The 27,704-nt window shown below is 37.6% G+C and overlaps 1 protein-coding gene and 1 long non-coding RNA gene across 3 annotated transcripts in view; one reads left to right on the top strand and one right to left on the bottom strand.

Moving 5' to 3' along the window:
- The window catches only part of TRHDE (thyrotropin releasing hormone degrading enzyme), a 220,268-nt gene that overhangs the window by 169,575 nt on the left and 22,989 nt on the right, over window positions 1-27,704 (top strand). Inside the window, exons 11-15 of one of the 2 annotated variants that reach the window (XM_015283004.4) lie at window positions 3,958-4,091; window positions 4,190-4,245; window positions 20,100-20,247; window positions 22,191-22,288; window positions 22,774-22,881. In XM_015283004.4, coding sequence (XP_015138490.3) covers window positions 3,958-4,091; window positions 4,190-4,245; window positions 20,100-20,247; window positions 22,191-22,288; window positions 22,774-22,881 — 544 coding nt within the window. The remainder of the gene's footprint in view (window positions 1-3,957; window positions 4,092-4,189; window positions 4,246-20,099; window positions 20,248-22,190; window positions 22,289-22,773; window positions 22,882-27,704) is intronic. The other variant, XM_040651098.2, reaches the window with a different exon arrangement.
- On the bottom strand, window positions 16,030-27,554 carry LOC121107360. The gene is made up of 2 exons (XR_005841370.1): window positions 27,324-27,554; window positions 16,030-16,217 (listed from the first exon to the last, which is right to left on the bottom strand). It is a non-coding gene; the product is annotated as an uncharacterized LOC121107360 (long non-coding RNA).

The raw sequence follows: 27,704 nt of genomic DNA on the forward strand, positions 1-27,704 counted from the left end.
GCTGTTTGGAGGAGCAGGCTTCCATCATGCCTGCTGGTTTTAATGGAGTGGAAGTTGCTGGAGAGCTGTGAGAACTTGAACTTCGAGCCACTTGAAGTTAACACCAGCTGGAGGATTGTCTCACACTTCCAGAGCAGAGAAAATGAGAATCAGACCCTAACTGATTTTTTTTTTTTTAACTTCAAAACAAATGTTGTAAAAATTAACTATTTTCATCTAAATATCTCATGTATACATGAGGCAAAACTGAAAGTTTCAGAGCAGTGCTGTTTTCTGAGGTATCCACGCAAAACATGGCCATGAGAAAATACTTTTTGATGGAAGAGGATTAAAAACAAATCCCTTTAAACTGAAATATTGTATATGTATTTATATGAATTTTCAATGGTGAACCAAAGCCATCAAAGATAGACTTCTTCCCAAATGAAATCTTTGTCACTGTTTAGGAAGTCATGAATGGTTTAATATAGGGTTTAATGCTGAATGACTACCTTTTCCCTAACTGTGATACTTTAAATGAGAAACTAATAGATGTGTTTGTGATAAATGGAGAAATTGCCTGGGTGTATAGAAGTTTTCTGTGCTGTAATCACCAAAAGAAAGATTTTTTTTTTTTTTTTTTTTTTTAATAAGAAGGAGTGAGGATTGACAGATTCAAACATCAAATTCCGGTAAATTATATAGAACTATGTGAAGCACATGCATCCTACAGTCCCTTAAAATAACCACCTGCTTACATGAACTGGAAAGGCATGAATGATTTCTGTCCTGTATTTCAGGAGGAGGTCAACACTTGAGTGGTCTTATCAAAAAATAATAGCAAGTAGTATTGGTTGGATTTAGGCTGACCAAAACAACAATAATGCCATCAGGCTTTGAAATGATACCATTCTCCATTAAAGCTGTATGTGTTGGAGAAGGTCCACAGCTGTTGTTTACAAGATAGGTTTTTTTAAAGTTTTCATGTTTGACTGGCTAGTATCGTTCAGTACTGTATTAAAGCAAAAGTGATTTCCTCACTGCAGTGTGCAAAACAATGCACATACTGAGATGAGAAAAAATACAAGTACGTGTTTTTTGTATTTCATCTGATCTAGAAAATTTCTATGTATTGTTTTTTGGTTTTGTTTTTACCCAGAATGGATTACTGTGTGCTCAGAGCTGATAGGTTTTTAAGTGTCAGAGAGGTGCTGGGATTATCCAGTTACAAGTAGCTCTTTCCAGCTATGGTGGCATTTAAAGGCTAGTTTGCAGTAGGAAAACATGGACAGAAAGTAGCACAACATTAGCACAGGACGAATTTCTGCCATGTAAGAACAGTCTCCTCTTGACTCCACAAGACAGTACACCCCTGAAGACACAGGGAAATTCTAAAAGTTTTTGTTTCCCTCAGCAGCCTCTCCAAGATAAAAAGTGGGTATTTTTGCTGTTGCTTTTAAGAAATCCAATGGTTTGATTCAGGACATAGCTGAGATTTAACAGGGATAGACTCTATTCACAGTACCATTCTGCGTATAATAAATAGGGTGGAGGTACATCCAGATTCAAATTCCTTTTTCTCTTTCTGTTTTATAGCAGGTATTTGAACCAGTTCCTTTATAAGGAAGTGCTTTTAGCACTGTGGTGTAAATTGTTACTATTTTTTACAGACTGTCTACGTGTGTTTTTCTTTGTATAAAATAATTGAATCTTATACAATCAAACCAGGAACCAGGATTTGAGTCTTTTGTGAGGAGGCTGGACATGAACAGCTGGTGATTCTCATTTCAGGTCCAGTATTCAATGTATTTAAGTAGAACAACCTCAGTCTTAGAGAGTTTTTTTAGAACTGAACTGCAGCCCAGTGTTTAACAAACCTTTGTGGAAGAGAAGGCACCTGATGTTAAAATCATCTTCCAAATCAGATTGTGGCAGTAGCAGCTTAGTGTATGCTGGGTACACCGGGTATGCTGGAAACAAGGAGTCTGCAGGGCCACAGGTTGTAAATTCTGAGCTGCGGAGCCACATGTGTATGGTTTGGATTTAGATGCCCTGTTACTCCTGGAAGGCTAGAACTTGGCATACCCCAGTAATGAGCTCATACAGGTCCTCCTACAGTTTAGTTACCCTATACCTTATAGTCTTAGCTAGCTATGTCTCTCCACCTAACACTGGGCTTGCCCTTTTCAGGGCTGCTGATCATACAGAATTGTAGGAAGCCAACCAAGCCAGGCTGGATGGGGATTTAAGCGATCTGTGCTAGTGGGAGGTGGTGTAGAGTTTGAAAGTAGATGAGATTTAAGGTCTCTTCCAACCCAAGCCATTTTATGACTTAGTTCTGTTTTTTTTTCAACTAGTCTTATTTCAGCACATAAAGAGTATATTGGTACTTTCTAAGGTAACTAGGTGGATAAAGTAAATATTTTAACTAAATACAAGAATGTTTGTTTTTTTTCTCAAACATAGTTAGACTGAGCTAGTGCAAATCAGTTAGACAAACCCTAAAAGAACAGTAAAAAATTAAATTGAGTAGGCAACAACTGAGTTTTCTAGATATAATATTTCTAAGCAGGTTATTTTGAAGAGATTTTAATGATATTAGAACTACCTAGATGAGAAGAGGACTTCAATTTTTAATCCTTCAGCCTTTAATCTGAATTCATGTGCATAAAACAGCTCCATGAATTTAAAGATAAACACATAATTTGGTGTTTTTAGAATTGGATCTTGTTGCTTTCTGTATTTTTTTGCACCTTTATACCATAGCTATTTCTTTTTGAGATAGTTATTTAGTCAAGAGAGAACCATAACTTTTATCTGTAGTTCTAATCATCTATTATTTCCTCAGAAATTACTTTTCTCCAAGAAAGGCTGTAAACAAATCCATTTCTTCAGTAAGTCTAGGTATGAGACAGTGTATTTGAATTGTTAAGACAGTAGTGTAAACTTGTCTTTTTCCACGTGTTACTTTCAAAGAATCGAAGCATACAAAACAATTTCCTTTTGGAATTGTATTTTGGAATATTTGAAACAAATTTCTTTTGTTTTGTTTTTAAATTCATGACAAGACCATTCCTTTTGTCAACAGTGTGCAAGCTAGTTTATTATAGCAGAAAAATGTGTTGCTGAATTCTTACAGTTGTTTCACAATCAGTTATACCAGAATAATTTACTGAATTGAGAGATTATTCAAGGGACATAGACGTCTGATGCTTCATTCTGTGATGACTCTTCCCATAGTGAAAAAAGCATGCGATGTGAGTTGAGGGTATTTTTGTTGTTGGCATCCTTAGTCCTGCAAATAGTGATGGACTGGCTGCATTCTTGCTTGTTGAAGTACTGGAATATACGCTTTCAGTCCCTAGGTGATTACTTAAAAAGAGGGGAAAGAGGAAGAGCAGGTTAATGCAAGGTTAATTGGTATAGTTCTAGAAGAGAGCCTCTCAGTGGTTAGTTAGCTAGAAACTATACAACTGGAAAATCCAATAACAAAAGCTTCATTGACTACATGCAGAAACAGTTAAGATTTTTATTTATTTATTTATTTATTTATTTTAATCACAGCTTTAATCTTCTCTGTGTAGCAAATCCACTGAATTACTAGAACTGTATAAAGCTATTGTAGCATGTCTAGCATCAGGGTACCAGATTTAAATGGGCATGTCTTTGATAAATATTAGTAGCCAGAAAAAGGAGCCCTTGGAGACTTTTGTGGGTAGAGGTTCTCTGTAGGAGCCTCAACTGGTGTCTCTATGTGAGTACAGATAAATATATATATATTATATATACATCTGTATATATACAGATAAATATATATATATATTAGTCCCTGTGATTTTCTTAGTTTTATCTTACTAGCTTAGTAAGTTTATCTTCCTAACTTACGGATATTTAAAGAAGGACAGAATTTAACAAATACACCTTTAGAATTTTTCGTATAAAACTAAGTCCCATTCCCATGTTCTTCTTTGTTTCCAGAACACCACAGAATTCCTGCTTTGGAAGAGGCAAGTTGGTTGCTGGGGAATATCAACCAGACTGGCTACTTCAGAGTTAATTATGATATTAGGAATTGGAGGCTGCTGATTAATCAGCTGACAAGGAACCACGAGGTAAGCTCTTCTTCTCAACCCTAAAATCTGCTTTGATATGTGAACTTTCATTATTTTATCACCCTAAATGGTTCCATTTTTCTGGTTGCTCCTCATAGGTTATCTCTGTCAGCGATCGAGCAGGCTTGATCGATGATGCATTCAATCTAGCCAGGTATGTTTGCTTGCGGATAATCTATCTTCATACACATTCCTGCAACAACTCATGCAATCACTAACTCAGCAGTAGAGTGTGTTTTGAAGCTAAATATGTATTAAATACACTGTTGTTCTTTTCCCTTTTTTTTTTTTTTTTGTAAGTGTGTGTGTGTATGTGTATAGTGCATAAACGTGGTGTGTAGCACATTCACTGCTCTTGATCAATATTTGCTGTAGGGTATTTCCCAGTCTGGAGAGGTCTGATCAATTTTGCACCTAGTTCAATTTAACACTGTGGAAGTAAATAATCACCTTCCACTTTCTCAAATGAACAAGGAATGAGTTCTTTTTTTTTTCTTCTTTTTCTCCCTAAAGCTCCCTCCCTCCTTTTCTTTTTTTCTTTTCTTTTCCTTCTAAGTGACCCTTTTGCTGTATTTTACTTGTGTCAGAAAGCACTTTCAAGCTCCAGGAGGCTTTTTTTTTTTTTGCTCTGACTTACGGTGTTATATCATTTTTCCAATATCTTTCTTTTGTTGTAATCTTTTAAAAGAGACTATTTTTCTGTATGATCTTTTTCACATGAAATGAAAAGTCAGAGAATGCATACATCTTTTTGTGTTTTATTATGACTAGAGTTATGTAAATTAACACACTCACTGCTGGTTAATGCTTTCTTTATGAATTGAGACAATTGAATCATCCCTGTTTTGAACTCAAAACATTCAGTACATTGATAGTCAAAGTGAAAAATGAGAGAAAAGTAGAAGAACTTTTCAAACTTTGAGATTTTAGAGATTCCTGGGAACACTGCATCAATAAAATGTTGTGATGTCAAAGTCTGTGAGAAGAATTCCTGATATAACTGGCTTTTATGTTTACCCATGTATTTATAGCCGTATTTGAGCAGGAGCTTGAAAGAATTGGCAGGATAGAGGTACATTTCAGTAGAAATGGTCATCAGAGATTTTTGAGATTCAGGCACAATGTCACACAAATTATGGCTCTGTGATGTTCCAGCTTCTTTGCGGCAAAGAATAGTTGTGTGCCCTATCACTCTGTTCTTACTGCCAGTCTAGCCTGAATACATGTCATAAACTAGAGATTAGCCCTTATTTAACAGTCTGGCAATGTAGTAGGGAAGAAGACATCACAGGGAGAAGATGAGCACTCTTTTTCTTTTTGCACTGCTCTTCATTCTTGTCTTGTAGCTTCTTCAGCAATGCTACATTATTAGTAGTAGGTCGCCATTTCGCCATTTCAGTTTTCAGTGGACTGTGAGCCAAGTACTCCTTGGCTAGAAGAATACTACAGAATATTCCAAAACACCTAGGCTATTGGAAAAACTGATATATACTCAGCAATGTAACAGTCTCTTGCAGTTATCAGTGTGCGACTTTCTTCTTTTTCCATGAACTGAATGCAGTCAGATGTGATTTTACTTAACTGAAAATCTAAGCACTGAAAAAAACCTGTTTCTGAAGCTGATTCTGGAAGGTTCGGGTTTTTCTTCTGAGTGAGTACTGAGCCAATGATCTAGGATGTCTTCTTCATGAAACATAAGGAGAAGGTCTTGATTAATGTTGCAACCTGCATAATCTGGCCACATTTTCCTACCTAAAAAACACACAGACATAGATAAGAAGCTCATTCCCAACCTGCTTTCCTAAGCACTTTGGTGATAATACTGGATCCAGGTGGCTTTTTTTTCACAGGTAGTTTTGTGAGAACACTGTGAGTTTGTTCACAAGATTTTGTGTTGTAAAAACTTGACATTCTGTTTTTAATGTTGAGCTGCAGTGGTCATCTACTGCATTTGTTAATCATGCGCCATGGAAAAAATCAGTTGTGATAAATATTTGCACTGTATACCCATATGTATCTTTAGTTAAGCAGTAATACTCTTTTACCAGGGATACACAGATAGATTCCTGCTTCTTTTAAATTTTTGGACAGACTCCTGTCACTAATACTACCTTGAATATACATCTCACAAGCTAGTCTTGCTGAGACAGAATTGGCTGAAGTAGAGATAGAGAGATGCACATGTTTGCAACCAGTAAATTTATAGACAGTATTCAAAGGGTAGCAATAAGTTACATGGACCTGACTAAACTTGGCATGTAGGCTGTACTGTTAATCTTTTTTACTTAATTCATCTATCACTTTCCTAAAGGAAGAAAGAATCCTCAGCTGATTATGATCATGCTTAAGATGCTCTTATTAGATAGTTTGGTGTCTGGTATAACTTTGTAAGAAGACCGGTATTTTTTGTTTTCATTTCCCCTCATGAGACAAAGAAAGACCAGGGACAGACCTACTCATTCCTTTGCTGCTCTATCATGAGCAGGACTAGAGAGGCACTGAGAGCGTTAGGAGTGTTTTGGGGCAGGCCTAGGTAGCAGAGCACCTCTGGGAATATGAAAGCATGTGTGGAAGTTCTTGTGGGGGCAAGTGGTAGGAAGTCACACACTGTACTACAGTACAGTTCAGTGGCCTCGCTGTGTCAGATGCTCAGCAGTGTTCCAAAACAAGCTCTGAGGACTATCTAAATGACACTGACAGTCTCAGTTTCCTCAAAAAGTTCATGTTCAGAAGGCCACCATTAGCCTAAGAGCAGTCTACCTTTTACTCTTGGCTGCAATGCACTGTGCACAGTTGCTTTGCTTTTTGTCAGAGCAGAGCCATACTTTGGATGTTACCTGCCTCGTGGATGCAGCACTGATTCAATCTAGTGTCTGATGCACAGAGTGTGTTTCTCCCTCTCCATATAATGTTATGTGATAGGAAGATTAAACACAGACAGTTGTCTCTGACTGCAACATGTGAAAAGGTGAGTAACCTTATTGACCAGACACAGAGGTAGTAATTGGTAGTTTAAACCTGACTTTGGAGAAGACTGCTGTTTTTAAGGCTAATTCTGTCCTCTGATGTAGTCCCTAGTGGTACAAATATGTTATCTTCTTGTCTGCCTCTATAAACATAGACATTTTGAGTGAGGAGAGAGCTCTGGAACATATACTTTTATATTAATCCCTAGACATTATTTTCTATGATCAAATAATGTATAAATGAAAACATAACTTTTTAAATCTGTGCATGTCCCTTTTAAAACACTTTGCAATGCAAGCAGGTTTTTTACTGTATTAAATACTGTATTTCTTTAAAATGCCCTGTACTTAGAGATTTCTGAAGTACCCCCTAATGTGCTGTTGAACTTGATAATGTCCTCTCCACAGCAGAAAGGTTCAACTCTAATTTTCCTGTGTCGTAATATGATAAGTCCTAATGTGGCATTTCTATATACTGTTAATGCAAATTGATTTTGTTTCTGAAACATGTACATGTCTTATCTCTAGTAAAACATTGAGATCTGGAGGAAGCTGAAAAAAGATAATTTATTTTGAGCACAGTTTTTTTTTTTTTTCCAGAAGATGTGTTTGATTTTATTCCTCCAAAATGTTTATTATCCTTTTATTGTCCAGCATAATGATTACTCAAAAATAAGTATAAATGAATTGATAACTTCAAGGAACATTTTAAGCACTATAAATTTAATTTCCTAAGCTTTTGCCCATTTTCTATGTAAATATATTCCTTCTTTCTTCTTGGTGTATTTTGGTTCCATAAAATCAATCAAGCAAAGTTGAACTGAATAATAACAATAAAAGAAAGCTACAGCTTGCCCACTGTGTTCGAATTCTCACAAACTTGTTTGTTTTTTCAAATTTTTTAAGCATAATTTTGTTCTCAGCTGTAATGCGTATGTGCACCCTGAGGATCTGGAGTGTTGTAGCTTTGGCAGTAACATCACTTAGGGAAATATATGCCCAAAATTCTTGAGCTGGAACAGAACCTTAGCACTCTCTCTTTCCATCTCATTGACGATCCTTTATCTTTTTGGAATGTTTTGTGTGAGATTTCAGAACAATTTGAAATGATGTTGATTGTATTAAATGAGCTGGGTGTATTGGTAGTAGACTGAGATAGCCAGAAGAAAAACGGAACTGTGTATTTTCTCTAAGCTTTGATTGAGCAAAGGTAGTGTCACAGGAAGAAAGTGTTTCTTGAGAGTGTGAACAATGCTGTCAGGTTATCCTGTCTTTCTCTTTTCTTGGAGTAGGGTATCAGTGAATATGTGAGATGGGATGCTTCTCACTTTACTTCAGACATCCCACAGGTAGACTTGTAAATCTGAACTCATCATCCTGGACTACACTGACAGATAGTGGAGAGAAATGTGCACTTGACCTCTTGAAACCACTTAATACAGAATTAAATAAATTACCCTCCTGATGTCCACAGCCTTGTGCCACCCCTAACTCTTATTTGCATTCTCTAAATCTTCATATTCACTTCCACTCATTAAACTGGTTTAATTAATCCATTGTTATGTCAAAGAAGTATGTCTGGTTTTATTCAGTGCTAATCAGTGTTGAATCGGATGATCAGATGTGAATGTGGATACCTATTTTACTCTCATTTATAATATTGTTCCTTCCTGCCTGTAAGAAGCCACCTGTTCTGTCTCTTGAAACCTGAAGTGTATCTAATACTCCACTTTCCTGCCTGCACCATAGTCACGTTAAGGTGATAGCTGCCTGGTTTGCAGGGCAGTTTCTCAGGAATGAGGCTCTGATGCTGACAGTCTGCCTAGGTATTGATCAGTATCTTCTCTTCTGCCACTGAAGTGGTTGTGTAGTTCTTTGGATACTCAGATTTTTCTGACAGTTCAAATTGCCGAGTGACAGTGTGGAACATGCCAAGACTAAACTCATTGATTACACATTAACAAAGGCCAAAGATAAAATTTGGTGGTAGATTTTGTGTATTTCTTATCAATATTTCTTAAGTGGATTCATGAAAAATCATGAAGTGGTATTGTTCTTCTGCTGCAGGGTTTCTTCACTGCCCACAGAAGTCTCTTTTCTTGGCATTCAGTTCTGAGAGCCCTTTTTGAGCATTAGAGAACAGCAGAGAAAACCTGCATGCCCTTGATCAACATAGAACAGAGAAAAAAAAAAACCTAGTATCTATGTAACTGAGGGATAATAAACGGTGTGACAGTGACTCAGTGTTTGAGGAAGTAGGTGGGTAAATTAGTAAAAGTGAGGAAAGTCTGCTCTTACTGGAAGAGTAAGAAGCAGCCTGACCATACTGCGGTTCTGCCTATTTCACAGCTTATGAGGGGAGGGAGCTGTTGTCTATCCAATCTAAGTTCTTTTTAGGACAAGCAAGCCTGCTGCTGTAGACTTTACAAACACAGAGAGTGATGTCAGAAATAAGCCATGACAAAAAAACACCTTCAGAATTACCTGTGAACTAAAGAGCTTTCCTTTTTGCTTGGCTTTCATGAAAGTTCCTCTTAGAATCTTACTCACCAGACCAAAATCAGGAACCTGATGCAGGTAGGTAATAAGTTACCGTGATTGTTTTCCTGCCTTTAATCAGTTCCTGGCTTGCTTCTTTCCAAGTTCTGAGTACTGCTAGCCCTAGAAAACCAAAGTCTGAGGGTAAGGTGTCAACCTGACTTTCAGATCAAAATCCAGATTCTCTACCTTGACACAAATTTGTCTTTAACAGGTGAGGTATTTGACTACAAGGTTGGTTCCAGAAGTAAAATGCAGAAATAAGCTATAACAGTATGTCCAACGTTCACACAGAAGCAGCTGCTGACCAGTGGAATTCCTGACTGTAGTTATCGTGTAACTTACTCTCTAATTTGTATGATCTAATTCATAAGAAAGCATATAAATCCACAGTTCTTACTGATATATTTGAAGAATATTTTCTCGAAGAGGGAAGTGGTTGTCCCTCTCTACACTGTACTGGTTGGGCATTTCTGTGAGCACTGTTTGCAGTTTGGGCACCCCAGTACAAAAGGACGTAAACTTTTGGAGGGTGTCCAAAGGAGAGCTACAAAGATGGTGAAAGGTCTGGAAGGCAAGATGTATGAGGAGCAGCTGAGGTTCCTGGGTCTGCTCAGCACAGAGCTGAGGGGAGGCCTCATGGCTGCTCCTCACAGGGAGCACAGGGGCAGTGCTGAGCTCTGCTCTCTGTGACAGTGACAGGACCTGAGGGAATGGCATGGAACTGTGTCAGGGGAGGGACGGGTTGGGTGTAAGGGATGGGTTCTTCACCAGAGGGCGGTGGGCATGGAACAGGCTGCCTAGAGCAGTGGGCACAGCCCCAAGCTGCCAGAGATCAAGGAGCGTTTGGACAGTGCACTCAGACATAGGTTTTTGGATTGTTCTGTGTGGAACTAGGAGTTTGATTTGATGGTCCTTGTGGATCCCTTCCAACTCAAGATATTCTGTGATTCTATGGTTCTACTAAATATGTGCATATCAAAATTAATGAAGTGATGTACATTGTCGTTTTCCACAGCTTAAGATGTCATTTATGGTAGCACTTGTAGCAAGTCTTCCAGCATGTCTAGGATAATTAGCTCCATGTTACACTTGATAACATTACTTAAAGTCCTGTTCAGTGTAATGTCAGGAAAAGTCAAGGCATTTGAGGCCCCATTTAAAACACTGGGCTTAGATAACATGTAGGCAACAAAGATAGAAGTTCTCATCTAGCCTAAGTACTGTACTGCAAATTGTTTCCAAATTTCAGCAGCCATATCCAGGGTTATTGACATTGTTTGACTTGGGTCATTCATAAATAATCATATAGAGTTCATTTAAATGAATAAACTGTGCAGTTAAATTCTAGCCATCATTACTATTCCTGATACCATTTGCTGGTAATTCAACACAGAAAAACAGCAGATATGTTAAGTAGCTTCCCTTCCTTAATTAGTGCCTCTGAGTACTAGTTAATGGAGCAAGTATTAGATTGATAGTTTGCATCATGCTTGATTAATAGTGGTATAGACTTAGTATTTTAATAAATAAGGCCTCATTAAAAGTATTTCAGCAGATAACTTTTCACTGTCATGAAAATTTTAGTGATGGTTCTACATGAGCTTGATTTAGATATGTTTTCCTTTAGCTTTAGATTTTGATATGTTTTCCTGCAAGAGTTGATTTTGGTTTTCCTTTGATATAAATACTTTCTCAGTGAACCACAGCAGTTGTACCTTTCTGAGAGAAAATAGAAAGCCACAAATACTTTAAGGTAGCCTTCATTCATTCCATATGCTGTGTATCCATCCATATGTTCTTTGACATATCACAGCCTTGATATCTGCTTTACACGGAGATACACTTTTCAGCTTACATTTACATATGTTCATAAAAGAAGAATCAAACTGATTCTTGACAGTAAGCATTCTAAAAGTCAGTTCTGTTATTGGAGTTATGTATCATTTTTGCATCTGATTTTCTTGTGTAGATAAGAGCAGTGCAGCAAATTCTACAACACGTTTCAGGGAATCACTGGTGCTGCAAGAGCATTCTGGAGAATAGAAAAACCTACTGAGAGCAGCTGAAGAAGTTGAATAAGAGTCTTTGGCATGCACAAAAGAGAAGCTGTAGATCTCAGTTCTCTGCAGAGAGTTTAGTGCAGTGGGTAGGTCTGGGTGTAACATGCATCTATCCTGTAGAAGTGGGTGATATTGTTAATCCACATTCCCACAAAATTTGCCTATGCATCGATTATTCCTTGTACAATTATAGCAGTAATTTTGTCTTATAACCTATGTTAACTCTGTCCTTAGCAGAAGACCAAAATAAACTCTTTCAGGAAAACATGACAGTAGTTTCAAGGGAGTGCAAGAATTATTTTTAGTTGCTGGCTGTCAGCCTGTTGTCTTTTCAACTCATGCTCTTGGTCTGTTCAAGGTACTCGCTGAAATTAGCTTGATATGTGTGTATTCATGTTGCAGTGCAGATGCTATGGACTGTTGCATAATGACAGCAGTGGAGAACAGTCTCTGGAATCAGCTTTGGGAGGGTTAATCAAAACACTTCTGAATTGCACTTCGAGAGATTGCCTAGCTTGGTGTTTCAGGTTGAACAAGGAAGGTGGTGTGAGTGGAGCTTGTTGAAGGCTTCTTAGCCTTAGGTAGGGGGCTGAAAAATGCAAATATAATGTGTGTGTTTGTGATGCAGTCCAAGTCTTTGTCCATCCTCACAACTTCTGGCATTGTATTGGGGCTCTGTTGTCCCCTTCTTAGTTGTGCTTGCTCCCTGTGCTTTGCTCTCATCTATAATACCCTTTTTCTTTCCTGCAGGTCTGTTCACTGCCTTTCCCCACCTCCTTCACTTCTGCTCTTATAATAAGTAGCTTTTTTCCCTTCTTCTAGAATGCCATTACTTTTTGACCAGAGTAGAGAGCAAGAGACCCTGCTTCTCCTTCTGACAGGGAGGCTGGAAGTGCCACTCCAAATATCCTGTCCTTTCCCTTTTTAACAGCACCAACAAAGGCAGTATGAATTAGAACCAGCTTCTCTAGCTAGAGAGAACTATCATCAGTAAACAAAAATCTGCCACCTTAGGCTGCTAACCGCTTTGCCTGCAACTATGCTACTTTCTGGGCTCACCCAGTTACGCTATGCCAGAGTTGTTATCATCTGGAAGAGGTTTGATCTTTGGCAGTATGTGCTCTGTCTGCTTGGCAGAACATACCCTAATAGCTGCCAGGATACACTTCTGAACTGAAAGTGCAGGTTGTACTTTCAAGTTATTTGGTTATCATTTGGTGATTTTATAAAGCAATTTTTGAAAGTGTATGCTAGGATTTATTGGTAGCTCACATAGAGGAGTAAGGTCTCTTTTCTGAGTAGAATGTAACTCTTCAGAATTAATGCTGTATGAGTTTGTCTTCATCATATTTGGCTAGATTTGTATTTTCCACTAAGTAAAGCAGTAAATGGAAGGACTGTGTGAAGAGCAATGCGCTGGACAGAGACTAGAGTAATCTCAGGTGCTGTTTCTGCTATGGAATCGTTATGTGACCTTGGTAAAATCACTTAAACTGTTTGTGTGCCAGTTTTCTCTCTGTAAAGTGGAGATAAGAGAATAGGTGAGGGGTTGTAAGAATTTCACAGACTCTTTTATTATAAATATGTTTATAGAGAATTGCTTTTATAGAAGTGATATCCAACTGTGTAGATATTCTTGCAAACAAAATTCAGATTGTATGCTTGTTTTCAGGATCACACTTTTGTACTTTCCACATGAAGTTCCTGGCTTTTAAACAGAAATTTCACTTGGCTGATTGATGCACGAATTGTAAACATTAGAAAAGGGAAGGAAAGAGAGATATGAAAATGTTTGGTGCATAATAATAAATGAATTCAATTCTGAATGTGCTCAAACATGCTTTTGTAGGCATCATTACTCATTGACAACTTCAGGACTAGAAGGGCTGTTTCATTCTAACCCTCCCAAAAATCACTGTGAAATAAAATAAATAACACTTTTAATAGCCTGGACATCTGAAAATGACCTCCACCAGCTTCTGAAGTATATTCAGATTTCATCGATTAATTTAAGTGACAGACACACCTACAGAATCAGGGTTTGGCAGTGATGAAAAACATGACATTATCCAACTTAGGGCAAAGTGTTAATTTTCAGCTGTAACATCATTCCTTTTTATCTTGTACTCCTCCTCTGCTTTTTTTTTTTTTTTTTTTTCCATATGGAAAAGAAGAGGAAAGGAGAGATACTACGTCCAATCTGAGGATTTTTTGTTGTTTTATTTTTACAGATGCTGGCTTTTAAAGGTGTTTCTTTTTTTTTTTTTTCCCTCTTTTCAACAAAGGTGATTAATTCAAATTAACACTGGCCTTCACTTACGTCACAACTCTGAATCTATGAAAGATAATTTAAACCATGTCATTACACTGATAATTGCATTGAATTTGAACTACTTACTGCTTAAAATGCTCTTGCGTGGAGTTGAACGGCACTTGAAAAGTCCTCAAATATTATGCATGTAAGAAAACATAATAATAAGCGTGCTTCACTTAACATTGTCATATTTTCTGAATCCTTTGATGTTAGAGAGGTTGAATGCTGATTAAATTTAGCACTTACAGTGAGCTTGTAAGCCAAATGGTGCTGTTGTACTTATCAAAGAGCAGATGTGCATTCTTGTCCTGTTTATGTGGAAGTCCACAGCTGGTACAAGTCATAATGCCTCCATTATGCCACTTTGGATGTCTTAGAAAAGCGGAGTCCTCATGTGGACCTAAGTCAGCCCAGCACCGGGAGTGGAAGATGGTGCTTTTATTCTCAAGGTCCTTGGGCCCATTTTACAGTTTGCTCATCAGCTTTCTATGCAAAAGTGTTATTTTTTCCAGCTTCCTTTCCTGAATATGGATGACAGACATCTCTAAGGTTTTAATCTTTGAACTTCCAGACTATTTAGAAGTGGAAGGTGACATATGTGAATTCAGGAGTTCATTTCACTCTTGTGTAGGTTGTCTTGTTCAAAGCTTTTTTTTCTGTGCCAACATTCAACATACTGTTTCTACTGAGCTGCCACAGAATTGCTGTTAAAGCAATGTGTGAAAATATATCCTGAATGCATCAATAGGGGCACCAGTCCTTGGTATTTCCAGAAGAAATGAATAAGGTTAGAAAAAGCCAAATACAGTTATGTTTCTCGGTGACTTAAACTAATCCAGACACTTGACCTTAAAGGTAAAGGAATGAATCAGTGAATAAGAGTCTGACTTATTTTAAAATACCCCACTGTGGGTTAATGAATATTTCCAGTTATTCATACATTGCATATGCACAGAAATGTAACTGAAGTTAATCTGAGTTGCACATCTATGTTCTGAAGAGCTGCATTTTTTTCTCTTTAAAATTATCCAAACAGAAAGCTAGTCATATGTTATTTCATGGGAAACAGATGATGCAGGGTGAGTTTTAAACCAGTGGCAAGTAAATCACTTCATTTCCATTGTTTCAACAACGTCGACCAGTTTGCTGCCAGCTTGGATTTTCTAATTTTGATTTAAACACAAGATTTATAATGGCTTTGTTTGGTGATGGGACTAAGGGATTGATGGTACTCGCGTATATGGGATTCTCATCACTGTAAGGCAACACTGTCGTTTTTGTGACAGAGTCTGTTTGACTGGTGTGGGATTTATGATAGAAATAATTCAGAACAGAGTAATAATTTTCCCTTGGCAATTACACTGCCATTTGGTACTTTGTCCCTAAGGGGAAAATGAATGTGCTGGGATCTGTCCATAAGTTCAGCGCCTCAGTGTAAAGAACAAATCAAGGTCAAAATGCAGCTGAATGCACACTGATGTTTCATAACATAGTCTAGATCTCTAGCTTTTGTCTGACTTGTTAAGAGCTCATGTAACTTAAAGATAATTTTGGATTGGTATACGATTTTTAGTGGGATATTTTTGTGATGAATATTTCATTACCGCATTCATTGCTTTCTATTCATTGTCTTTTTTCTTTATAGCAATGGTCACTGTAGCAGTTTCTACAACGTAAGCAGAATAGTAGCTTGTTTAAGGGTCGGTGCTTATGATATTATATAATGTCCTACACAACTTTATATTCATATTACTTTTGAGAGGTCTTCGTCTGTCTCTGCTCTTGTCCTAAAAATAGGGAACAACCTTTTTACCACAGTTTGTCAGCAGCCTCTTTAGGCATGAAAAACCTGCTGGGCCAGGATGCTTTTCTGGAGATAATTTTTCTAATAACTAAAACAGATTTCTTTGCTTGCCTGTGTTCTTGTTCTCTTCTTTAGTCACTGATGTTCCACTGACACTGATGGAAAAGACTGATAAATCAAGCTGCATGTGTAGAGTGAAAAACTTAACGTAGGATATTTGCTACCTTTGAATGAATAATACCAGACAATTATATGACAGGGAAATTATTTTATGTTTTTCCCCTTGATGGGAAAGTTGCTACTATTACTTTTCTTTTTGTTGTAATGATAATTGTTAAACATTCTGTTAAGAATTTATGCAGGTCTGAATATGAGTTTGCAGAGAAATGTAGAACAGGATCATTCTGTATTCTGCCTTCTTTCTTCATCTTAGTTGTCATCCTGTTCCATAAATGAGACAAGTGGTTTCAATTAGCAGTTGTCAGCCAGCTGGTGGTATTTCTTTGTCACAAGTCCTGTGACTTTCATTCCTTTGACCATTCCTTCCTACTTTACCAGGGACAAATGTTTTGCTATTGCTGACTGGATTCTACATAACCATTTTTGAAACTATTTCACTATTCACTATTCACAGACAGTGAAGGAGAATCCTGGAAGCACATCAGGACACCTTGGCTCATAGATGAATTTTCCAATGCTCAAGTGAGCCAGTATGTCTTGCTGGATTCAGTGTCTCCAGGGAAGGAGAGTCTTGAAATCAGTGTTAGCGCTGAACAAACTTTTAATGTAAATAATGTAATTATACAAAAATACTAAGCTTGAGAAATAGCTGCTCAGTTTTGTAAAGATGTAGAATCATAGAATGGTTTGGATTGGAAGGGACCTTTAAGATCCTCTGATTCCAACCCCCTGCTATGGGCAGGGACACCTCCATCTAGACCAGGTTGCTCACAACCACAGCCAACCTGGCCTTGAATGCTTCCAGGGAGGGGCATCCACAACCTCACTGGGCAACCTGTTCCAGTGTTTCACCACCCTCACTGTAAAGAATTTCTTCCTAATATCTAGGCTAAATCTACCCTATTCCAGTTTAAAACCACTTTTCCTTGTTCTGTCACTACCTGCCCTTCTAAAAAGTCCCTCCCCAGCTTTCCTGTAGACCCCCTTCAGGTACTGGAAGGCCATTCTATGGTCTCCCTGGAGCCTTCTCTTCTCCGGGCTGAAGAGCCCCAGCTCTCTCAGCCTGTCTTTGTAAGGGAGATGCTCCAGTCCTCTGGTCACCTTTGTGGCCCTCCTCTGGACTCACTACAACAGCTCCATGTCCTTCTTGTGTTGGCAGCTCCAGAACTGGACACAGTACTTCAGGTGAGATCCTCCAAGAGCAGATTAGAGGGGTAGAATCACCTTCCTCGACCTGCTGGTCACTGGAGCTCAGTCATTCTGTTTTGACTGGTTCCTGTCTTCTGCTGAGCTGTTTGGTGTGGCAGTCCTATTACCACTAGGACAGCTCACAAAACTGTTAGATCTGTGATTTAGATTTTAGGATTTCTGAACTGTCAGAAATGTTATGGTTCACGGTTTACCTCTAAAAAAATATTATTTTTTTTAAGGTTTAGAGTGAGATCTTCTTTTACCTTGTTTTCTAAGCAATGAATGCCAAAAAGTAGCAGTCTTTGAGTTTGACCTGACTGTTACTAAACTCTTTCCATTTTTTTTGAATGACAATCTTCCTCAAACTTCTTAAGCTGTAGTATACATCAAAGATTTTATAGCACATATGTTATATCCTACATTTTGCACAAAAAGTCAGACAATTATTTCTTGTCAGAAACTATTCAATGGCAAATAATGTGGAAAAGAAATGTATTCAGAGTAGAATGTCCATGAACAAAACTTAGTGGCTGAAGCTGAAAAGCTTGGACTGTCACAGTTTTCTGTTCTTCGAAATCTGTTGGCATGTCTTCCACAGGGACATGCTCTTAGCATTGATTCTGTTGATCTGTGAAGTTGATTTTATGATATTGTGCATAGGTGTTTTTCAAGAGTGAGGTGCAGGAAGAGAAGGAAATTCAGGATGAAATAGGAAAAGCTCAGTCTTTGCCATGATCTGTTAAGTATGGAAGTTTGAAATGGTGAGATGATGAGAGCAGCAGTTTCCATTGTGAATAGGATGAGTAGCATCGGCTTAGAATCACAATTCTAAAACTGATTAGGAAAGCCAAAAGCTCATGAATAAGTAATAGATCTCTGAGTTCACTGAATTTGCTTCTTTATGGAGAAGTTAAACTTACAAAGAAAAGGAAACAATCTGTTTGTTTTGCAGTGATGATTCCCCTTTTGTGATTAGCATAGAGAGACTCAATTTAGGCATGATCCTAAGTGTCCATTAGTGCAGCTATAATAAACATTCATGTGCTTATTTCTTATGTAGCATGATTTCTAGAGCCATTCCTCCTGTTCTTTGCTCCACATTTTCTCATGTCAATCAAATTATCACTAACAATAATCACAAATCCCATTAGGATCTAATTACGTATATGGAACTTCGAGCTAGTTTACCTCTTTGCTAACATTACCTCCAAGATGTTTAACTCTGCAGTCAATCAAGTTTGCTTCTGGCTCCCATGATTATAGTTACACATCTTTACAGGGTATTAAGACCTAAAATTCATCTTGATATTTTACTGCTTCAGAAATAAGAAAGGTCTGTAAGATGAAGTAATTCCTATTTAGCTTACTTTCTCAGTTTTCAGATGTACTGAACTCTCTCACTATCCACTCTGAGAGCCCCATTCTCCTTTCACATATGTTAAGTGGCTGAGTGAGTTGGTGAACTCAAGTGATTTTAACTTTCCTTGCTTGAGTCTGCTTTGCAACTGGAACTGAGAACAGAACCTGGCTGACAAATTGGAGACAAAGATGACAGCATACTGGAGATCATGTCATGAGGATGTGGCATAGATAATTTTGAAATATCATACATGAACTCACTTATTCCACAAGAATTTGAAGGGAAGAGGATTATGAAGCACAATGACTTGCATGGATGTGCCACACTTTACAAGAAAACTCTGGTTTTGGATCAGTCTATTCCAAAGATTTTAGCAAAGTAGTTCTTAAAAGAACTGATGTTACAGTTGAGATCACAATTTATCTCTGTATGCATGTATCAAGTCATTTCTGTTAAAATCTGTTATTTTCTTTATTTGCTATACCAAGCATTCAAGTATGCATCTTTTCCATGTGATGGAAATTAAGAGGACCATTGGTGACCAACAAGGACAAAATATATATATCATACTGAAGCCTATGTTAAATTGAAACTTGTAGACTCCAGCTTCCCAAGTTTAAGTGTTTAATGAAAATGAAATAATTATCTCCTCTCTAGGCAGGTAGAGAACTCCTGTGGGATTTAAACACATGCATCAGCAGAAGAACAGTCTTGTGTGTTCTGGCAAGTTCACACATACAGGGTTACACCTTGTTTTTGCAATCTGGGTAGTTAAGAAAAAATACTGTTTTGAAAAAGAAAATGCATACAAATCCTAAAATGTGATGTTTCCAGTACTTAGATCTAAAAAGCAGGTTCCAAATGCTGTATTGCACTTTACTTGTAAATCTAAAGCTATTAATATAAAAAAAAAAAAAAAAAAAAAAGTTCTTGAAACCCTTCTAAACTCTTTTCATTTCAGGGAGAGGTTTTTTTATGTCAGTAAAAGAACAGGGCAAAATTCTACCTGATTGATTGATAAACCTGTGAAAAAAATTGCTTTCTTGGAAAGAGCTGAAAAACTCTTAACCAAAATATGTCATTGGATGCTATTTCAGTTTAATACAGTAAGTTGTTCTAAAATGGCTTACAGTTAGAAGACAAGGCAGCTATGAAGGAAAGAGAAAAGTGTGGGGAGGAAAACTATGAAACTAAAGGAACCTTATTCACTATTAGTTCTTCTGAGCTGACTGAGGCCGTTTGAAATGATCTCTGAAACAATATACCTTGGCTTGCTGATCTTATACAGACAACTTTAATTCATTGTTTATATTTTCTATAGCTATTAAAATCTATATATATTAAGGATATCTTGTTTAGTTTTCTTTCATGTGTTCTCATGCCTTCCTTCATCCAGTGTGTAGGTTTTCACATGTGTTGGGAGAGACTGTGTGTTCTGTTTTTTATGCGATTGTCTTTTATGTCATTGTAGTGTGATGAGTTTATCACGTTTATCTGCCTTTTAATTTCATTTAGGGAAAAAAAAAGTCATTTTTGCCTTATAATGTATCTCCCGCAAAATCAATTTAATACTAACTTCATTTATTGTGCAGAGCTGGTTATTTGCCTCAGAATATTCCTTTGGAGATTATCAGATACCTTTCAGAGGAGAAGGATTTTCTTCCTTGGCATGCAGCCAGCCAAGCTCTTTATCCTCTAGATAAATTACTGGACCGCACAGAAAACTACAACATCTTCAGTGTAAGAGATGCATAGTCTCCCTCTCTCTTTCCCTCTTCCCTCACTCCCTTTTATTACCAAGAATTGAACTATTCTCCAGTTAGATTCTGTAAGTGACCTAGGGATACTAACTTCCTTCCTAATTATTCCTTATTTAAACATACCAGTTGTCAAGCTTTGGTTCATTTGCATTTGAACAGTAATAACTTGTTGGAGACGCATATGATAAATAGAAGGACAAGTAATTATTTCTGCTATAGAACACTACAACAAATAAAGTATTTTACTTAAAAGAACCAAAGTAATCTATTTGCAGATTTTCATCTGTTGAGGAGCCCCTCAGCTGTATTTGGATTGATGCCCAGCAAGAACATCAAATGCAGGCACAACTTAAACAGGATGCATGCCGCTGAAGTAAAGATTTGTAGTCATTATTTTCTCCAAAAAGCCATAGTGAATTCAGTGCAGTTACCTTAATTAACTAGGATTAGATCACCATTGAATCAGAAGCCCATTCATAATTGGGTCCGAAGGGACAGCAGTAGCAACTAATGATAGGTAATTAAGATGGACATGACAAATATTTTACTAGGGGAAAAAAAATCCTAGCTATGCTGAAATATGTTTAATGAAAGTACAGTGAAGTTTATGTACAGTACTTATTTCAAATGTTGCATAATTTAGTAAAGATACGTGGATGAGAGAACACTCTAAAGCTTGAAATGTTTAGATGTGCTTTTTTCTTCTTAGATGTGTATTTATTTGTGTGTGTGTACATGTGTTTATACACACGTGCTCAGAAAGCAGGAAGCTAGAGGTGACTGGGTATATGTATGGATGTATAACTCCATACTTGTATATAAATATATGTGCAGAGCTACCTGCTCTCTATGTTGTAAGTCTACATGCAAGCCAGAGCCTTATCATAAAAAGATATTGAATTAATTTGCATTTTCAGTCTGTTATTAACTACACAGAAGAATTCTTACCAGACTGCCATTGGTATTTCACTTTTAACCATGCCTGTGTAAAGAAAAGACAATTTTAATAAATAAAAACAGTAAAATTCACAGCTGGCTTGTGTTTTATCACTACTGATGAGAGCTTTGAAAGCAGAGGTGATAGCAGAGGAAATAAAAAGTCATTTTAGTCACAGAATAACGTATCTGCTAGGGAAAGTGGCACTATGAATCTCCTTTTGTCCTAACATCACATATACGTGCCCATGCATCTATAATAATAAAACAGATGCTATTCTGTGCAGTTCTTTATATTTCAGTTCTGTTTTTCAAATTGGTGAGTTTCACTGGCAGAAGATTATGCTGAATACAATGACAGTTGTTTTCTTCACAACTGGTCAGAATATGTAAATGCATCTCCTGTGTAAAAAATAAAATAAGCTAAAATACATCTTGTGCTGGCTTTGTTGTTTAAGCACACCAAGAACCTGAACTTAAAATATAGTGTCATTAAATGTACAAAGCTCATTTACAGCCATGTTATTCAATATTTTGAAGTCAATTGACTGTACCTATGGACCATTTTTGCCCTTGCTATGGCTATCAAAACAATATTCTTTTAAAAATGAGCTTACGTGGTGTAGTTGAGATTAACTGTAGATTAGATGTAAAGCTGTTTGCATTCTTGCAACCTTCCAGCCATGTACCGTGAGTTCAAAATAGCATGTAGGAAACCCTAAGTTGCTATATTTATTATGGCAATAAACTGGCTAATATAAGGTATCTGATCAATTAGCTTTTCTGCAGATTGCTTCTCACTATACCAATGAAGGGAAATTATATGTGGACATGCTACTTTGCTTATTGAAAGTCAATATATTTATAAGTGGGGCATTATTTGGGGGTAAATAAAAGAGAAACAAAGCCTCCGTAGTCGACTATATTTCAAGACTGAACCAAGAATCAAAACTAAATGTTAACACTGAATATTCTTTTCCCCCTTAGGAGTATATTTTAAGACAAGTCGCATCAATGTATCTCAAGCTTGGATGGCCAACGAATAATTTAAACAAATCGCTTGTTCAAGCATCCTACCAACATGAGTACTGTTATATTTCTTTGTTACTGGTTTTTGTTTATTTGTTTGTTTTCCTACAGAATGTAGGTGTAATATTGCACAAAACAATCTTCAGCATGTCATACTTTCCTAGCTCTCTCTTCTGGCTTTTCTTTTGGAGTTAGAGGGAGAGCAGTGAGATGCTGTGAGATGAATTCTGTCTTCCTGAGTTTGAAGAACACTATTCATTAAGCATTAATTTAATATTTCTCTGCACTGGATATTTAAGAACTTGGACTCTTGACCACAAGAGATCTGGAAGACTGCATAAATGTAGATGAAATCTAATTTTGATGCATAACCTTTCTTTAGCTGTTGCAGCAGCTGTAGGCTTGCTTGTATAACTAGATTATTATCTTTGATTTGTTACCCAACTATTAACTGCTGCCACTATGTCATAAGAAATGCATATTTGTAAGTTTTTTAATGCATATATTAATGGAATCTTATTGCTTTCTTTAATTTGGGCAGAGAGTTGCGTCGGGAAGTCATCATGTTGGCCTGCAGCTTTGGTAACAAACACTGTCACCAGCAGGCTGCAACATTAATTTCAGATTGGATTTCTAGCAATAGAAACCGGTAAGTGGAAGACAAATGTCATTACTCCTCTTTTCCTACTCAGAGGCAGTATAGCTGGCCTCCTCTTCCTTTCATGACCCCCCCATAGTGCCCAACTCTGCAGAGTGATATGGGATGAAGAAGAGGTCATCAGCCATTATTAAAAGTCTGTGGGGCTTCAAAATGAATAATTTGATTCACATGTATGACTGAGTAGAGGGGACACCAGTGCAGCCTCTGCTCATTCTCGATAACTTGCTGTCAAATAATGATATGCTGGAGGGCAAAAAAACAGAGTTTTCAGGAGGAGTTTAAAGGAAGAAAGATAAAAGAGCATTGCATCAGCAGACAAATACAGATCTGTCTAATCCAGAGAGCAGAAGGTGCCAAATGATAGGAAAAGTGAGGGAGGCTAGAGGCAGAAGGACTGAGGAATAAGAAAGAAGTTGGAACAATATATTTGAGGGAAATACTATTCTGTACTTAAAGGTGAAGACTTCGAAGTTAAATGTGATTCAAAAATAGATGGAGAAGTTCATACAGGGTTTCACAGAGGGTAGTATGATAACTGATGTGTTGAGCACTAACAGCATAGTGCTTGTCTGACAGAAAATTTGTTAGGCTGTCCCGGCATGGGCTTACTCAGCTGAGGCAAGGGAACACAGGCAATGGTCAGCATATGAAATTTGTCTTCTAAGTGTGAAAAAACAAATAATTTTAAATTACTGAAAATACAAGTAGCAATCAGTACACAGTGAGATAAGTACAGACTTATTAAGACTGTGAGTTCGTGAGAAAAGGCGATGGATTATGTAGCATATTGGGTGTAGCATATTATGTAGCTATGGGTGTTATTATGTAGCATATGGGTGTAGAGGTGTGCATTTGTGTAAATATATCACCTGTCATTTTTGTTTAAAATAGAGTATCTGCCTTTCATAAAAATGAGAAAAAGAGGAAAAGTTTTACTTTTTTAGTCCTAATCTTGTGTTAGAACTTTGAAAGGATCAGATCTCTATAGACATATAGGCATTTAGGATTTATCAAAGACATCTCAGTCCATCAGGTGTTTATTTGCAGTTAAAATATGTCTTTATTTGTAATTTTTGAAAATCCTTTGCAGGCATACCCAGTTACATAGTACTTGATAGTACCTCAGTGTTTTTTAGAAACAACCATGAAATGGGCATGACTGGAAATTGTATTTCTATAAGAACTTGAAACACCTGGAGATATTTTGAAACTATGACTATGTATCTTTAAACATTCTGTGGTTGGGTTAAAATTTTTTTGTGTAAGATGATGTCAGGTACATGTACTATGAAATACACGCCCTAGGTTATATTTACCCTTGGGCAACAATGATAAGTATTAAACTGTTCAAAAGGAAATTATAGAGAAAGAATAATTGAGAACAATCTGGAAAAGTAATTTATTTAGATATTCATTTACAAAATTGTATAATCAAACCTAGCACCATCTAATAGCATGCACACAATAGTAGATTATTCAGTGTTAAGAAGCTGTCACACACCAAAGCTTTCTCCTAGCCTGTGTGTTCATCCCTTCCAAAAGAATTGAAGGAGTCATAAGGAAAAAAAAAAAAAAAAAGCTTATTGCTTTGCTAACAATAGCAAGAGAGGAAAAGCATAAATTTAAGGAGCCATCTGAAGATTCATCTTAGCCTTTCTATGAGGCCATTCTCAGGAGCACAAGATTGTGGCTGCCAGCATATGACTAGTATTATGATAAAAGCATCACAGCAGGGCAGAGGAAGAGAATAGCTACTAAGCTAAAGCAGTACATTTCTCCAAAGGAACTGCATGCTTTTGAGAAATAGCTGCAACAAGTAATGTAATTATAGAATATGGATTGACACTCAGCTGATAAATAGAGATACTACCTGCAAAGAAGACAGAAATAGATTTTTATTTATTTATTAAGATTTCAGTATTTGTTCTATTCCTCACCCAAATTCTATTCTCAGAGCAGTTTCACATACTGAATGTAACTGACAAATGAGCAGATTCATTTAATATCTACTCATATTGAAAAGACATTGCAAAGGTTAGTAGTATCCAGAGAATGGTGGTCAATGGCTCCATGTCTGGATGGAGATCAGTGACAAGTGGTATCCCTCAGGGGTCAGTACTGGGACGGATACTTTTAAATATCTTCATTAGTGACATTGACCGTTGGGTCAAGTGCACCCTCAGCAAGTTTGCTGATAACACCAAGCTGTGGGGTGCGGTTGACACACCTGGGGATGGAATGCCATCCTGAGGTACCTAGACAGGCTTGACCAGTGGGCCCAGAAGAACCTCATGAGGTTCAGTAAATCCAAGTGCAAGGTCTTGCACCTAGGTTGAGGCAAGCTCCACTTCCAATGTAAGCCGGGGGATGAAGTGATTCTGTACAGCCCTGCAGAAAAGGACCTGAGGGTACTCATGGATGGTAAGCTGAACATGTGCCAGCAATGTGCCATTACAGTCCAGAAAACCAACAGTGTTCTGGTCTGCATCAAAAGAAGCATGGCCAGCAGGTCAAGGGAGGTGATCCTGCCACTCTGCTCTGTGGTATTGAGGCCTCACGTGAAGTACAGCATCCATCTGTGGAGTCCTCAGTGCAGAAGAGACATGGACCTATTGGAGTGCATCCAGAAGAGGGCCACAAAAATAATCCAAGGAATGAAACACCTCTCCTACGAGAACAGGCTGAGAAAGCTGGGGCTGTTCAGCCTGGAAAAGAGAAGGCTCCAGGAGACCTGAGAGTGACCTTTCAGTATCTAAAGAGAAGCAACAGGAGGGAAGGGGACAGACTCTTTAGCAGGGTCTGTGGTGACAGGACAAGGGGAACTGGTTTCAAACTAACAGAGGGCAAATTTAGGTTGGATATAAGAAAAGAAAATTCTTTTACATTGAGGGTGGTGAGGCACTGGAACAGGTCACCCAGAGAGGTGGTGGAAGTCCTCATCCCTGGAGACTTTCAAATCTAGGCTGGGCCAGGCTCTGAGCAATCTGATCTAGCTGTGAGTGTCCCTGTTAACTGCAGAGAGTTGGACTAGATGATCTTTAAAGATCTCTTCCAACTCTGAGGATTCTACAATATTTTGATTCTATTAGCAACTCTGTAGACATCCAGTCAGCCTATATTTTAAAATTTGTGAATGTTTTCTCACTTATGAATAATCAGATTCCTTCTGCATAGAGGTACCGCATATCACATTTGTTCAGTTTAAACTGACCTGAAAATAAAGCATGTAATTAGGTGGTACTGTCTCCAGTTTCATGTAAAAAGAAAGCTGGGAGTATTTTCAAGATTATGGTGTACAGGTCTAATTTGAAATTACAGATCTAATTTACTTTTGGCCATGAAACCAAAAGTAAAGAGTAATTTGCAATCTTTTTTTTTGAGAAATGTTTCATACTATGAAATAATTCACAAGCAACAGACTCTAGAATGAGACTACTGAATTAGGCTTGTGTCCCAAGATCCTAATCAATACAAAATCAGTATAATATTGAGTGTAAATGTTCATGGGAGTGTACAGGCAGCAAATCATGTAAAGGGGGTTGTTGACTCTCTGGCAGTTACTTCAGTCAAATTTTGAATGAGCATAACAGAATGCCTAATTATTAATGCTGTATAAATGCTAAAATTCATAACTTTTTGCCATGTTTTTAATCTATAGATTTTTAGAAGTTCTTATGAAATGAGTTTCTATTTTGCTTGAATCATTTAATTGTGGATAAAGTGTTAGGTAATACAGAAAAATACAGTGATGTCTAACTCTGTTTTACCAGCATATGCCTGCAGTTTCTGTGGTTCCTAGTAATTATATTTAGTCTGGTAGGTCCAGAAATTAATTACCAGCTACTCTTCACTGTGGGGTATTGAAATAATCATAATTATCAGTTACTGTTTGTACTTTGTAATTACATGTTCTTTACTGTGCAAATAATTTACCACTGTTCATGAAGTAAAATAGTGGTCATTTATAACACAAACCCAAAAGTCCTCTGTGTATTTCTAGCATTATTTGAAAAAAGCCGCTAGATTTCCATTCCAACCATAGCAGTTCAGATTTTCTTAAGGAATTAGTAAATAATTGTAAATAAATGATCTGCAACATTAGCCTCCCTGCACAAAAGCGAAAATCAACTATGAGACTTGAAAGTCTTTAATTTGTAAAGTGTCTTAAGTGTTGCAATGCCTCATTTTTGGATGCCTGGCTCACTGGACAGAATCATATGTTTGGAATTGCCCTTCCTATAAGGATATTTAGGAACCTCTTAATGAGGCTGGTGGCAGCTGGTATACTGAGTGAAGAGCCTCCTAACAAGGGACTGTGAAGAGAGTATGGTGCCTCTGTAGGGACCAGCACTAGTGTGTAAACTGCACTTATAGAGTTAGGGGTCCTTTCAACAGATGACTTTCAAAATTGTTACTAAAAGTCCACTTACCTGCTTTCCAAACACAACCAGCAGAGGAGCAGTACTGTGATTAGGCAGTAACAGATTGCAGTAGAGCTTCAGTGTTATACCTCGGCCTCACCTTTGCTATATGTAGAAGACCACCCTCATCACTTCTGTGAGATCATGCAGTCATAGAATCATGCAGTTCCATGTCCCTGGGGTGGGGCAGGGTAGCCACCCACTGGATCAGGCTGCCCAGGACACCATCCAGCCTGGCCTTGGAATGCCTCCAGGGATGGAGGAATACGCAGCTTCTCTAGGCAGCCTGTTCATGACCCTCTGAGTAAAGAATTTCTGCCTAACATCCAGGCTCTGTGCAGCCTGGTCTAGTGGTTGGCAACCCTGCCCATGGCAGGGGGCTTGAAACTA

Source organism: Gallus gallus, chromosome 1, assembly GCF_016699485.2.
Source record: "Gallus gallus isolate bGalGal1 chromosome 1, bGalGal1.mat.broiler.GRCg7b, whole genome shotgun sequence".
Taxonomy (NCBI): Eukaryota; Metazoa; Chordata; class Aves; order Galliformes; family Phasianidae; genus Gallus; species Gallus gallus.